The sequence below is a fragment of the Neopelma chrysocephalum genome, unplaced genomic scaffold (assembly GCF_003984885.1).
Source record: "Neopelma chrysocephalum unplaced genomic scaffold, ASM398488v2 Primary Assembly neopelma1_23b, whole genome shotgun sequence".
Lineage (NCBI taxonomy): Eukaryota > Metazoa > Chordata > Aves > Passeriformes > Pipridae > Neopelma > Neopelma chrysocephalum.
Genome location: NW_020897692.1, coordinates 1,304,006 through 1,317,595, shown reverse-complemented (window position 1 = coordinate 1,317,595; position 13,590 = coordinate 1,304,006). Strand labels below are relative to the sequence as shown.

General features: G+C 39.3%; 1 protein-coding gene across 4 annotated transcripts in view; it reads right to left on the bottom strand.

Moving 5' to 3' along the window:
• Positions 1-13,590, bottom strand: part of USP45 (ubiquitin specific peptidase 45) — a 51,783-nt gene that overhangs the window by 13,106 nt on the left and 25,087 nt on the right. For 3 of the 4 annotated variants that reach the window (XM_027694579.1, XM_027694570.1, XM_027694588.1), the window contains one exon: positions 3,610-3,697. In XM_027694579.1, coding sequence (XP_027550380.1) covers positions 3,610-3,697 — 88 coding nt within the window. Of the gene's footprint in view, positions 1-3,609; positions 3,698-9,797; positions 9,917-13,590 lie in introns of those variants that run through there. The other variant, XM_027694598.1, reaches the window with a different exon arrangement.

The window sequence follows — 13,590 nt, the reverse complement described above, 5'->3', positions numbered from 1 at the left end:
CTTGCCCCTGCTCTTTCTCAGCTGCCCTGGGGTGAGGAGATGCTGTACTCCTGTGAGGTGTACCCTCGCAGCAGAACAGTACGCGCTGGTAAAAAAGCCCAATCTGACATGCTGCAGAGAGGGAAGCAGGAGGATGAATTAGATCCCCTGACGGGGAACATTGTAGCATGCATGACCCGTGCTTCCCCTTTTTCTGGCAAATGTACTGGCTATACGATCCACAAACTCTAGGAACATGTGTGAGTCTCCTGCATTGGTGTGCAAATGATATTTATAATTAAACGTGTCACTGAAGTCACACTTAGAGCAAAGTACCATTCTAAGAGACAAATGGTGATACCAAACTGTCTGCAAGCAACTCAAACCCTGTGTCCTAACAGGAAAGGATTAATAAATGGCTCTTGTTTACAGGCAGCAAAGTACACTTTCAGGCCACAATGTTAGGAAAGTGTGAGGATGACAGACAGCTTGGAGGTTTGGTTTGCAGTTCAGGCACCCATCAGACCAGTCATACTCCGACCTTATGAGTATGTGACCTGGCTTGTGAATTAACTCCCGCTGCCCCGAGCTCAGCTTTGTTCATCTTAAAGCCAACAATATACTAAAAGGATTAATCAATAGGTAATTCATGAAGTTGAGCACCATAAATGGGTTTAGGGCCATAAGCAACCCTTTTGTTGGGATTAGCTCGTTGAACCATTTATTTAGGTCAAAGAAAGACATAGTCTTTGAATGGGCAGGGTGCTGTGGACAATGGCAGCAGACATTAATCAATTAGCAGCAGGGTTCAGCCACTTCAGGCCCCGGTGTGAAACCATCTCCAGCCCACATTGCTGGAAACGGCAGACGCTATGTCATCTTTATTGTCGTATTGCCAAGCTTTTAGCTTAAAAATCCACTCGTGTACATACACACTTTCTAACTTTTTTTCACAGGGATCGGAAAAAGTTCAGCACTGGTATCAGATACAAGACACAAAACCACACAGCAGAGGCAAAAGTATAATGTCATTTTTGGTTAGGTTCTATAACTACTGCCATGTTATGTATCATATGTATTTCTCATCAAAACGCTTAGGGTTTAAAAACAATCCTGGTAGGGGTAGGGAAGCAGGGATGGCCAAGTTCAGCTCTCACAGGTGGATGGCAAAGCAGTCATCACCTTTCAGCAGGGTTGTTCCCTCTTCCAAGGATGAGGTTTAAAAGAGGCTTGAAAGAGGAAGGTCAGTGTCTGTAAGCCGTTGCTGCAGCCAGAGCCCACGTGGTGGGCAGGCCACAGGGGCAGCTGCCAGGCTCCTGCCTGTGTCAGGCCAGCACGGTGGGCAGTGCTCACCATGGGCTTTATATTTGCTGGTTTTGTGCCATCTACAGACCTGAAACACGGCATACTTTAGAGAAAAAGAGAGAGAGAAAGGGGGAGAGAGCTTTTCCTATTACTGTCTGTAGCAGAGCAACCCGAGTGCTTGCAGTAACGCATCATTACGGCAGCTGTGGAGTTTAATTGCAGGGCAGAGTGGGACCCACCTCTCCATGCCTGGTAATGGGGCAGCAGAAATACTGCCCAGAAGGTCACCATGAATTCTCACCATCTTCCATCACTCTTTTGAGGTAGCTACTGTAGCTGTCACTGCTCTCTAATAATAAATGGCAAAATTCAAAAGGCAAATATGACTGTAGGTTATCATAATGATGGCATGTCAACTGGTGAAGCAGGAGACTGACTTGAGGGGAAACACAAGCACCTACTGGAGAAGAAGCTTGGTTGTTGTAATAATCCTACTTTCTGTGAATCCTCTTTTGTCAAGTCAGTACAGTTTCCACTTTTATTTATATGAAAATCAAAAAATAAAACGAAAAAGTTTCTTTCTGCTGCAAAAACATGACAAGTATTTTTTAACTGAAATTACCTGCTTCTGTTGTGTGCCCTATTCAAGACATAATTTTCCAAAACTTTTCAGTGTCAAGGTTTAATTGTTTCTCCTTGCAGTTCAGTTCTGTTTATGATCAAGTATGCTCTTGACAAGACCACAGAATCACAAAATCACAGAATATGCTGAGTTGGAAGGGACATACAAGGATCATCGAGTCCAACCCTTAGGATCACCCCCAAGAGTCACACTATGTGCCCAAGGGTATTGTCCAAACACTTCTTGAACTCTGTCAGGCTTTGTGCTGTAACCACTTCCCTGGGAAGCCTGTTCCAGCACCCAATCACCCTCTGGGTGAAGAACCTTTTTCTAATATCCAACCAAAACCTCCCCTGAGCCATTCCTTCAGGTCCTGTCACTGGTCACCACAGAGAAAAGATCAGTGCCTACCCCTCCTCTTCGCCTCATGAGGAAGTTGTAACTGCAATGAGGTCTCCCCTCAGTCTCATCTTCTCCAGGCTGAACAGACCAAGTGACCTCAGCCGCTCGTCACATGGCTTCCCCTCAAGGCCCTTCACCATCTTCGTTGTTCTCCTTTGGACACTCTCTAATTAAGCTTAATATCTTTCTTATATTGTGGTACCCAAAACTGCACACAATATTCAAGGTGAGGCCTCACCAATGCAGAGCAGAGCAGGACAATCCCCTCTCTTGACCAGGTGGTGATGCTTTGCCTGATGCCCCCCAGGATGCGGTTGGCCCATATATATTAGTATTCTGGTTGGACGGGGATTTGTTCAGTTCTACTCTAGTGCCCAAAACTGGGCTCAGACACAACTTTACATCTTATCTGTGAGATAATTCAACTCAGGATCATGACATTCATCAGGTTACTAATGAGAAGGAAGAGGAAGTATGCTGGTCAGTATGAGATTTAAGGCCTTCCCTCAGAGAAGGCTTAGAAAAGCCTATTTACCAAAATATCATCTGAAAAGAAGGGTCCAAGACTAAATCAGGCAGATTAAATCTGATATGGTCCAAGACAGTTCAAACAAGCAAACACACACTTTCTTTCAACAATACAGGAGGCACAAGTAATGAAGGAAAAGAAACAACAAAACTTACACAAGGACATTTTCAATACAACAAACTGCTTCTATACTTAGCATACTTAGATGTAGATTTTAAGCAATGAAAAGCAGTGCCTTATTTATAAAGCAAGGAGCTCTTCACACTTCCAAGAGATACAAGAAACTTCACAAGATTTTTCTTTTTTTCTTTTCACCATTTTCAGTTAAAATTGTGGGCAGGCCTACAGCTAGGAGCTGCTAATTTTTGTTCCAAAGCTTTAAAATTCTGTCAGCTAAATCAGAGGTCCTATATATTTACTTTCTTGACTCCTCAGATGTCCTTTTTTTCATACTTTTCTTTTTTTTAAATAAAGGCAAACAAGTCAGATTCCTAAAAACTCAAATGCCTAAAGTTATCACGTTCTACTTACCATACCCTTTCTACTGCTAACTGAAACTTCCATTCCATCAACAATTTTAACAAATCACCATGAACATAATTAAATCATCCTTCAAAAAAAGTAATCATTTTTCTCAAGATAACAAAAATAGCCACTCTTACTTCATTAACTACAACTTTAAAACATTGGGAACATGAAGAACATTGAAGCAATGACTAGTAGTTTACCATAAAGTCAATTGAGTTCTTTAAAAGACATACAGAGACATTACCTTTGTCTCCTCAATCCTGATTGCGTCCAACAGATAGTGCAGAAGCTCCTGGCTGTCCTGCTGCTGGAATCCCTTAAATCGAGGAGCCCTATGAAAGAAAGAGTAAAGAATTTAAAATGATCTTAGGAGGCACAGAATCACAGAACATGCTGAGTTGGAAAGGACCCACAAGGATCATCAAAGTCCAACTCCTGGCCTGGCACAGGACACCCCAAAAATCACATCATGTGCTTGAGAGCATTTTCCAAATGGTTCTTGAACTCTATCAAGCTTGGCGCTGTGACCACTTCCCTGGGGAGCCTGTTCCAGTGACAAGACAATGTCTACGTCAGAGTCTTGTTGGATGCCAGGGGCACAAATAGGTGCAATCCCTGCTGGACCTCATGGGACTTTAGGAAGCTCCTGGTGTGGCAGGCAGCAATTACACCAACAAGGCTGCACTGTAACCTGGGTCACATTTTGATCCTATTGGGTATGGCTTGACTAAAATACAGCTTTGCCAGTAAAGCCTCATCCATGCTAGCAGCACTTTCCTGACTGACTACACCAGTACTTCTGTACCACTAGACATTCCCAATGTCATGAAAGAGATAGAAAGACTGTCAAAGTGCTTAACCTGCCTTGCTATCTCACCCTTTTCTCAATTAAGCAGAAATCTCAAATGTGCATAAAACAGTCTATGTACAGTAAACCATAAACAGCACAATAGTCTCAACTGGAAAAAGATGATCTTGAAATGGAAGGGAAATCACAAGGCTATACATCAAACAAACAAACAAAAACTGTGTATCAGAATCCAAATGGGAATACATACAACCATCTCTTCTAAATGGCTCCACAGGCCATTAATGCAGTAAGCTGCAGCTTAGCAAACTGAGTGAACAGTCAGTGAGTTAAGATGGTAAATATCACACTGTATATGGATTTCAAATACTATTAAGGAAACTTAAAAGAAAATTATAATACTATGATATCCTGATATACGTATCCTGATACATGTAATTTACACTGTATTCAATTACTCTTTTATTTATGCTAAATTTCTTCAACAAATATTATATACATTAGCGATAAATGCTCTAAACCAAGGATTTCCATTCTAAGAGCATTTCTAATTAGAAAAAACAGCGTTTGGTGTTGGGTTTTTTTAGGGTAGGAAGAGTCAAGCACTTCTATGCTATCAGGTAAGAGTTACTTTTACAGTTCTTTCACAGAAGTTTTAAAAGGACCTTTTAGCATCATAAGTTATCAATTCACACAATATCTGCATCCAAACTCCTGTCCTAACAAACCACAGTACTTCACACATCTGAAATTCATATTAAAACATGCAATATTATCAGAAGCAATCAAAACACAGTTTCATACCTAAAATGAAAAGAGCCCAAAAATAATGAGTTGTTTTGATTGAGACAATAAATTTGAATCCAGATTCCAAAACTATCAGGTTTGTGAAGACAGGTAATAAATTGGCTACACATTGTCTGAACTCTACTCAAAGCTGCTTTAGGGAATTGTATGCCCATCTGGTTTTAACAGCAAAAAACCCTGAGATGACAGATGTTCAAATTTCATAAACATTCAGCACTAATTTTAAGGAACCTTCTTTACTCACCCATCAAAACAAACAAGTATATCAAGTATTTTGCTCCCACTGTACACTGAATACAAAAACATTACAAATTTTAGCTTTTTTGCAATGCCTGAGTGCACCAAAACCAAGTTATCTGGACAACTCATGCAATCGTAGACTCATAGAATGGTTTGGGTTGAAAGGGACTGTGAAAGATCATGAACAATCCATGCTGTTACTGTGATGTAATATCACTACATTCATTTACTGGCTATTCATGTTAAACAGAAATCTGAATCTGGAAGATATAGAGGATTCAACAGCTGCAACAGCTTCTTTCAGAAAAAAAATAGTGTACTTCCTAACCTTTCATCTCTAGAAATAAAAAGTCTCAAAGAAAAGGGTCTACACATCTAAGAAAATACATATCTGGTGTCACCCTTGTCCTCTCCGACTACACTGTCCTCCCAGCTGCCATCCTCTGTGGTGTCTGGCACCAGCAGAGACGAGCCAACTTAGAAGTCAGCCCAAGGACACAGAAGGGACACTGGCACCAGCTGAGTTTGTACCATTGCACTTTACTATCCAGAACAAACAAAAACTGAAGGCTCCACAGGAAAAGAGATTCTTTTCTAGCCTTTTGGATCACCAGCAGCATCCACACGATCCTCGTAAGCCAAAAAAGGAAAAACATCTGTTTCAGACTACACTCCCATTTACACTGTTGATCTTTTAGCCAACTGCACAGGGTAACGTTGCGTCTGTTCATGAGACAGCCATTCAGTAGTATCAATCACTGCTATTCAAAAACTGTTGATTCCTGTTTTTACTACTCACAGCATAGATCTAGGGTGCACCCAGGTTGTCTTCAGACTATTTTTCTGCTGTAAGATAGTATTTGTGATGGTGAGCTGTTGCTCTGCACAGAATTCTAGCAGAAGGCGACCATTATCGTTGCAGTTTCCAACACCATGCTTGCCTAAGTTAAGCCTAGCCATGACTCACAGCATCTAAATATACTCTAAATATAATATTTTCCAGGCATAGACTACACAGAAATTACAAAAAATAGACTTATGAGTACATGGATAGATCCTTAAGGCGTTGTCCTTACTAAGATAACCACCGCTAGAAGGCTCCTGATAAACAATTTTGATCTCCAGCTTCTTGCAACCCCAAATGAAACTGTATAAATATCCACTATTAACATATCTCTATTCACATTAACTACAGCATGTTACTCAGGATTGTAATGGGTGGGTTTATGCATTTCCAGTAATGCCACCAAATGGCAGCTGTGACTCTTGTTGCAGACTGAGAGAAGCACATGCAGGCATAACCACATGCACCCCTTACAAAGCCTAGCACAGGGGACAACTGGCTTAGTAGAGCTCAAACAGCAATTTTATCAAACTGGCAGAGCAGCCAGAAAAATCAACCACTTACTTCAATTTTATTAAACAAACATTGAGCCAGTTTTCATTTTCATTGTGTGCTCCAGCTAACCAGTACATCGAGCTGCAAACACTTATCTGTATTTTCCCCTGGCACAATGATCTCACTTGCCCAGCCATGCTCTTCAGCTGTTCTAGAGTTCTTGAAGATGAGGCTTCTGTCCCACTCATACCTAAAGCTCCTTGGGTTTTGCCTTGGAAGTTTGTGCTCATGGACAGGAGAAATTAAAGAAGATCAGAGAACGTATCAGATGTGCAACGTGCCTACAACAGTAAAATGTGAAGCTGTGCAAGATGTCAAGATGCCAAGTTAGGACACAGCAGACTTGGGCTACAGGCAGGATAGTGATACAATGCTCTCAGTTTTTAATTGCTCGCTGGAGGCCCTTTGGGGTGTAACTGGAGAAGGACTCAAGGTGACAAGGCAGATCTCTAAGGTCAATGCCTAAAATTAAATGGAATAAATCTGGACCTGCATATGCAAAACAATATGTTCACATTTACAAATAGGATACTTTCACATTTGTACTTCCTGTCTACTTTTTGACACAAGGTTGACAATACCCCTACTTAAAAATGATTTAATGATGCTGCTGTACTGTGAGGCTTACTATAAAATCTGGAATCAGCAGAGTGGGTGATTTTTTTAAGCATTCTTTTCAAAGTGAATTTTCTTCCATGAGCAGGTCAACCTAAAAATTAATTTCAAATTTTAAAAATTTCAACACTCTTCTTAAAAATATTTTGTTTAATATAATTAAAATGCAATATCTTCTTCTATTAAAATCAAATATTTCCAATCAATTTGATTATAAATCCCAAATACTTTCTGAAAAGCATTGAACCTTTATTTTGGCTCCAATAAAACACTTGATATACATAAAAAAATTACATACGTAACTGCATGCATGTTTCCATGTATGCACAGTTTCACTTTTCAATTTGCTAAAACAGTTTTCTATCATTGAATGTCCAGGAACCTGAAAGAAGCTTATTTTTTTAACCCAGATGCCAAAATCAGTTCAATTCTGAGAAATCTAGTTAGTTAGCCAGAGTATTATCATTAATTTATCAGAAATGTCTTGTTTTCTTGAGGCAGTGAGAATCAATGAGTATATTCAGCCTATCTCCTCCAGTACAGATACATTAATAGCTTCAGTATATAGCAAGAAAACCTTGCACATACACATCCTGGATCCTGGTACTAATAGGGATTTTTATTATTTTTTGGCCACAAAAGCAGGACCTCTGCAAGAGGCACTATAGTAAAAAGGAACAAAAATTAATAATGACTTGACAAAGAAGCGAACAAAAGCTCCATCACCGTTACAGGAGGTTTCTTTTCACTGTAAACACACCTCAGAGCTAAATCTTCAATGCAAATCAGGAGGAAGTGCCACAGATACTTTTTGTTACTGCTTACAGTTTGCAGTGTAGCCTCCCACTGATAAGGATACAATAATCACTCAGATGAAAATTCATTTACTAATTTATATTTCAAGATAAAATAGTTTACCTGTATGTTCCATACAGTTTTAATAGCTTAAACTAAGAGGGGAGGAAATCAACTCAGCATCTGTGAGTACAAGATTATTTAGGCTTCTCTGTGCCTGTACTAAATCTACATGCCTAAATTTTAATGGAAACAAAGATGATGGGAATGTAACAGCTACCACTTTAAAAGTGCAGTGGCAAGGAAAGTGACTTGTAAAGACTCTACCTAAGGTTTGAGTCATTTACTTGAACTGACAAATGATGTTGTTGTTAACACTCCTTAACATAAATTAATCTGTCATTCATATACATAGCATGCTATGTAATGTTGCATATAATTCCATCTCATGTTCTGTGGAAAAACATTTGAGATTTGTGCATTTGTTTTTGGGGGGAAGCCACAAAAGGAAACCAAAAAACAACAATAAAAAAGAGGGAATTTCACAGCTCACAATGCATTTACTGGAAGCTTCCTACATTTATAAACCGGTGTTAGAGAAAAAAAAAGGAATTAATCCATGCTGATACACAGAAATCTGACAACTAAAAGATGTGTGCTCTCGTCTCCTTGAAAATATGCTTCAAGCAAGATCCTTGGCAAAAGTGGGGGACTTGGAGATGGTTGGTTGAGTTGACCGCTCACAGATGTGCTGACATATGGAAGCCAGTGCCAATGCGATACAACCTGTTGTACAGTGTCAGCAGGATAATGACAGAACAGGTTGAACTCCTGCTAATGGCCATAAGTGGTGAAGGACAACTGTGACATCTACATGCATACTACTTATCTAGCCTCTCGTTGCTCATCTGGAGACCAGTTGTAATTGCTTGACTGTCAGTTAAAGAAATACTTTTCCTGATAAGCTACTTCCTAGAATGCTGTAATAACAAAAACTACATAATAACATAATTTTTCAAAGAAAAAAACCCAATAGTTTTAATTCCTAAATTATATTAATTTGAGGGAAATTAAGCTGTGCTTCAAAAGCAGAACCAGGATACAGTTACAGTCTTTCAGTCATACTGCACAGAGCTGACACACTTTCACTGTCTCTAATAAAAATCTCATCCAAAATCATTCTTTCAAGAATTACTATCTCTGTGTAGAAGACAGGCTAATACCTTGGAAAATTTTAGAAAAAACAGTAAGTGCTTGGACTCAGAAACAGAGCATACTATTCAATTTTTTTCCAGTAGTGCAACATACAGAGGAACCCTTTAATAATGCAGTACATACACTACAGAGTTCTGCTTGGTAGGAGGTGCTTGGCAGGAAAAACCCCAACCAAACATGGGTTTGTCCCCACATGTAAGTAACAGATAACACCAGGCACAACTGTACCATCTGGAGGGCATGGATAGACAGCTCTTAGCTCTCTTTTGGACATGCTGGCTAATTTATTTAATCTTTTTTGTCTCACCTTCCCCCAAAACAGAAAATGAGGCACCATCACTTCCTTGCAATGCACCAGATCTCTGGTACCAGAGCAAAAAGCACTTGTTAGAAGGAGCTCTGAATGAACATAATAACTCACATGTTACCATGAGCTCTTTCCAACTTAACCATCAGAGGGAAAACACATCTCTTTTTAGGAAGTAATGGAAATACCTCTCTGGGGAAACTTCTTCCTACTAGCTGATAGGCAAGTGAAGGACTTTATGCACAAGATCATCCCTATAAAAAAAAGTTTTCTCTTTATATGGATGTCTTAATTCTTCTTTCTTACTTTAAGTCCTGCTAAGATTTTCAACAACATTCTGTGACAGCAAGTTCCACAGATCAGCCCTATGAAATGTTAAAAAACTCCTTTTTTTAATCTCAGGCTCTAAGTCTGTAGCCTTTCAGTTTCACAGACAGCTACTTGAACTCTAATGAGGTCAGTTAAAGAAGCACAGCTAATTTATTTTCTATCATTTACTGTCTTCTCTTGCTGTCATGCCTTCTTTTCATGTTCTCTCCTCACAGTATTCAAGTCCCTGGTGACATCAAGACTTCCTATTTTTCTTACCTCTCCCTAAATTCTGGTTAATATGAACATTGCACTGAGAATACACCTCTGATGTACCTAATGAAATAATTGGTTTTCTCCTTCATTTGATCTACAAGCTTTGCTTACATAGCTCACCAATACCACACACATTGCAAATACTTGTGTTCTCCACAATGCTGCACAGGTCTTCCCCCTGAGTAGAGCAAGTGAACGCAAAACTCAGGAACATGTGCAAACGATTTCTGCCAATGCACACTCTTACATGCAATTCGTCTACTTTGCACTCAAAAACTTCATCCACCCAGCTTTGTTAACTTGTTCCTAATATCATGAAAACTCTAACAAAGTTTCTTGAAAAAAAAGACATGCAATCTCTCAACTGCTACTGCACAGAGAAGAAGATGTAATCTCCTCTGTCAGAGCTCCTGAACATGCCACAGCACTGTCAGCAAGGGACATGGAGGACATGACAGGGACACAAAATAATTCTTAACAATTGGTCAAGGAAACATCAACTGTGTGTTCTGCTGTTATTATTTTTCAATGGTAAAAGTCAAATGGGAAAAATAAGCAAGCTGAAAATCTTTTCTAAAAAGATATTTTCCCTACAGCAATATTATTTTAAAAGAAAAGGCTCAAAGACCTGTAATTAATGAGAAAAATCCTGCTTCCTTCACCCCTTATATCTTGTACAACATTACCTTAGTTTTCCTTAGCATTTCCTCTCAGAAGTCATATATGTGGAATGCTCCAAGCATTGTTTAGGTTTCCCTCGAAAATTATAGTTCTATTAATATCAATACTCCTCACCGTGCATGACCTCCATTCTGTCAGTCCCACCTCTGGCTTGAGTTCTACTTTCTGCACCTGAGAAGGAAGGATGAATACTCCTTGGGGAAATAAGACCTATGTAGATTCTGTGACCACCAATACGCTCTTTGTTAGGGAAGTATTTTTTTCCTTCATGGTAATGTAGCAGTATAATACCTATATAGATAATTATTTGGAGGAGGTTTGAAGCAGCTAAATTCTGTAACTCTTTTCTGGACTCCTCACCTATATGCTGCAACATTTACTTGATCCACAAAACTAAGCTTTCTTCCACCAATAAAATTATTCAGTCATAACAAATAAAGGAAATAAAATTTATATCCTCTTAATATATCAGTGTTGCATTAGTTACTAAGTCTCCAGATAAGTCAGAAGTCTGCAGTCCTGATATTCAGCATAGTGGAAAACCAACAGAAGGGCCCCGTAGCTATGCTCGCAATCTGTCCTCGCAAAACATCTGACAGCTGCAACACTAACAAAATTAACAGTGGATGAATTAGTACCAGACGCTAAACAGTTGCTATAGAAAGACTCATCCATTTCTTTTCTTCTTCTCCCCTTCTTCAACCTGGCTACCCCACCACTTGATAAAATTAACACTCGGCATCATAATTTTTTTCTTTTGCTATTAAATAAAAAAAGCACCACAGATCCCCTTTCATACAACAAGACTATGAACTTCATGCCATCATCTCCTCAGACTCTTAAAGAAGCAGTCTGCAGTTGAAAAGGACTGTGTTCCAGTTCCCTTACTGCTTTTGAGCAGTGAATATGTATCCACTTGCAGATTTGGGATCCCACAAAATGACATGCCAGAGCTGCAGCTGAACAAGGCCTTTCTTTACAGGCTCTCTGCCCACACCTAACCTCACTCCTATGTGCCTTTGCCTGCTCCTTTTAAGCCCTCCCTTCCTTCATGCCTTCCTTCCTGCCTGCCTTCTTAGGTCTTCTTTCACCGAGCACTTTTCAATTTTTGAGTAAGGATGCCCAGTTCAAATGTTAGCATTCCAACTCTTGCATACTGCAACATCTGAAGCAGGTTGAGTCCTGACGTCTTACAGCGACAACTAAAAAAAGCAACTCCAGACATTAAATTCATAAGTATTATTCCAGCATTGAACTGGAAATGAGGGCAAGTGTCAGGCATTAAATTATACAGCTACCTTTACTGTATCTTGAATCAACTGATCCAACATGAAAATATGTCACCATCCAGCTAGGAGATTAAAAACCAAAAATCCATCCAACTCATCAATACCAATTTATCAAAATTGGTATTTTTTTATATAGAATCCAATTGTGTCTTTAGAGAAAAGTAAGCATTTTTACAGGATCAGCCTTCTGCTACACGAGAAAAATGTTAATAAGAAATTGCTGTTACTTTTTTACTAGATAGCATACTGTAACAATCCTAAAAAGTAGACCTAAGCATATGAAGAACAGCACCATACCATTACCTGCTGAGAGCTTCAGCATTTCAACTATTCACATCTGTAAGAAACGTAGTAGTATTTGGAAGTGACTATGCTAAGTACTAAGCAAAACATCTTAAACTCTGAATGACCACTCAGTGTGCGCATCCCTGCCATGTTTTGCAAGCTATAAGCAACTATTGAAAATAATGTTATGGCAAAAGCTGGGACTGGGAAGACAATTCCTGGGTCACTGAGTCCAACTCCTGATATCAGACAAGTTTACCCTATACTATCTGCACAATCTGCTTCATAAATTCTGTACTGAAGAAAGGTATGGTCATATACTGTAGACTTGAATCTGTGATGGGGAAAGAATAAATTAAAAAATAAAAAAACCCAAACCAAACAAAATCAACCAACCAACCAACCAAAACCAACAAAAAACCAAAAATGAGATTGCAACCGGAATCAGCAAACTTTTATGCAAAATATATAAACCCAACCCACTGCTATTAAAAGTCCTTCCCCATGTCATCCTCCCCAGTAGCTAATGGATCTGTCTTTCTCTGACATATCTCTCTGAAATACAAACATTTTGTTTCAGTGTAGTTCTTCCTTTTACACATGCACCCTGTCATCTCTGCAGGAAACTTGCTTGAACTTTACTTGTTGAATAGAAAGAGTTTGTACTAATTCAGTATGAAAACCACAAGTAGTGCATGCCTCTAAGATGACTTTATTAACACAACTTTCTGGCAGGATGCAAGAAGCAGTTTTTATGGAGATGCTGCAGTACCACAGACTTCTTCCTAGTTGGGAGTCTTGTAATCACTCTCTTTTCCATTTCAGCCAACTTTAAAAGATGAAAAAAGGCTTTGTAAACATGGCATGGCAGAACACTGCATTCTCCTTCTTCTACTACTGTAGACTGCTGAATGTGCTTAAACTCCCCTTCTTCTTTCTTATCTCACCACCAATAAGAAAACAATCAAAAAAAAAACCTTCTGTCATACCTGTCCAGCCCCTTATTTGACCCTGAACACCTAACTTCTTGCTAACAGGATGCAGCTGACACTTTTGATATTGACAGTAGAGCTAGAGAAGGATTTATATCTATGTTGTGTTCTGCAAGGATAACAAAAGTAAAAGTAGGAAAGAAGGCAAGAGATGGCAGAAGTGGGCAGATACATGTCTAAACAGCAAAATTCTACTGCCCACATTAA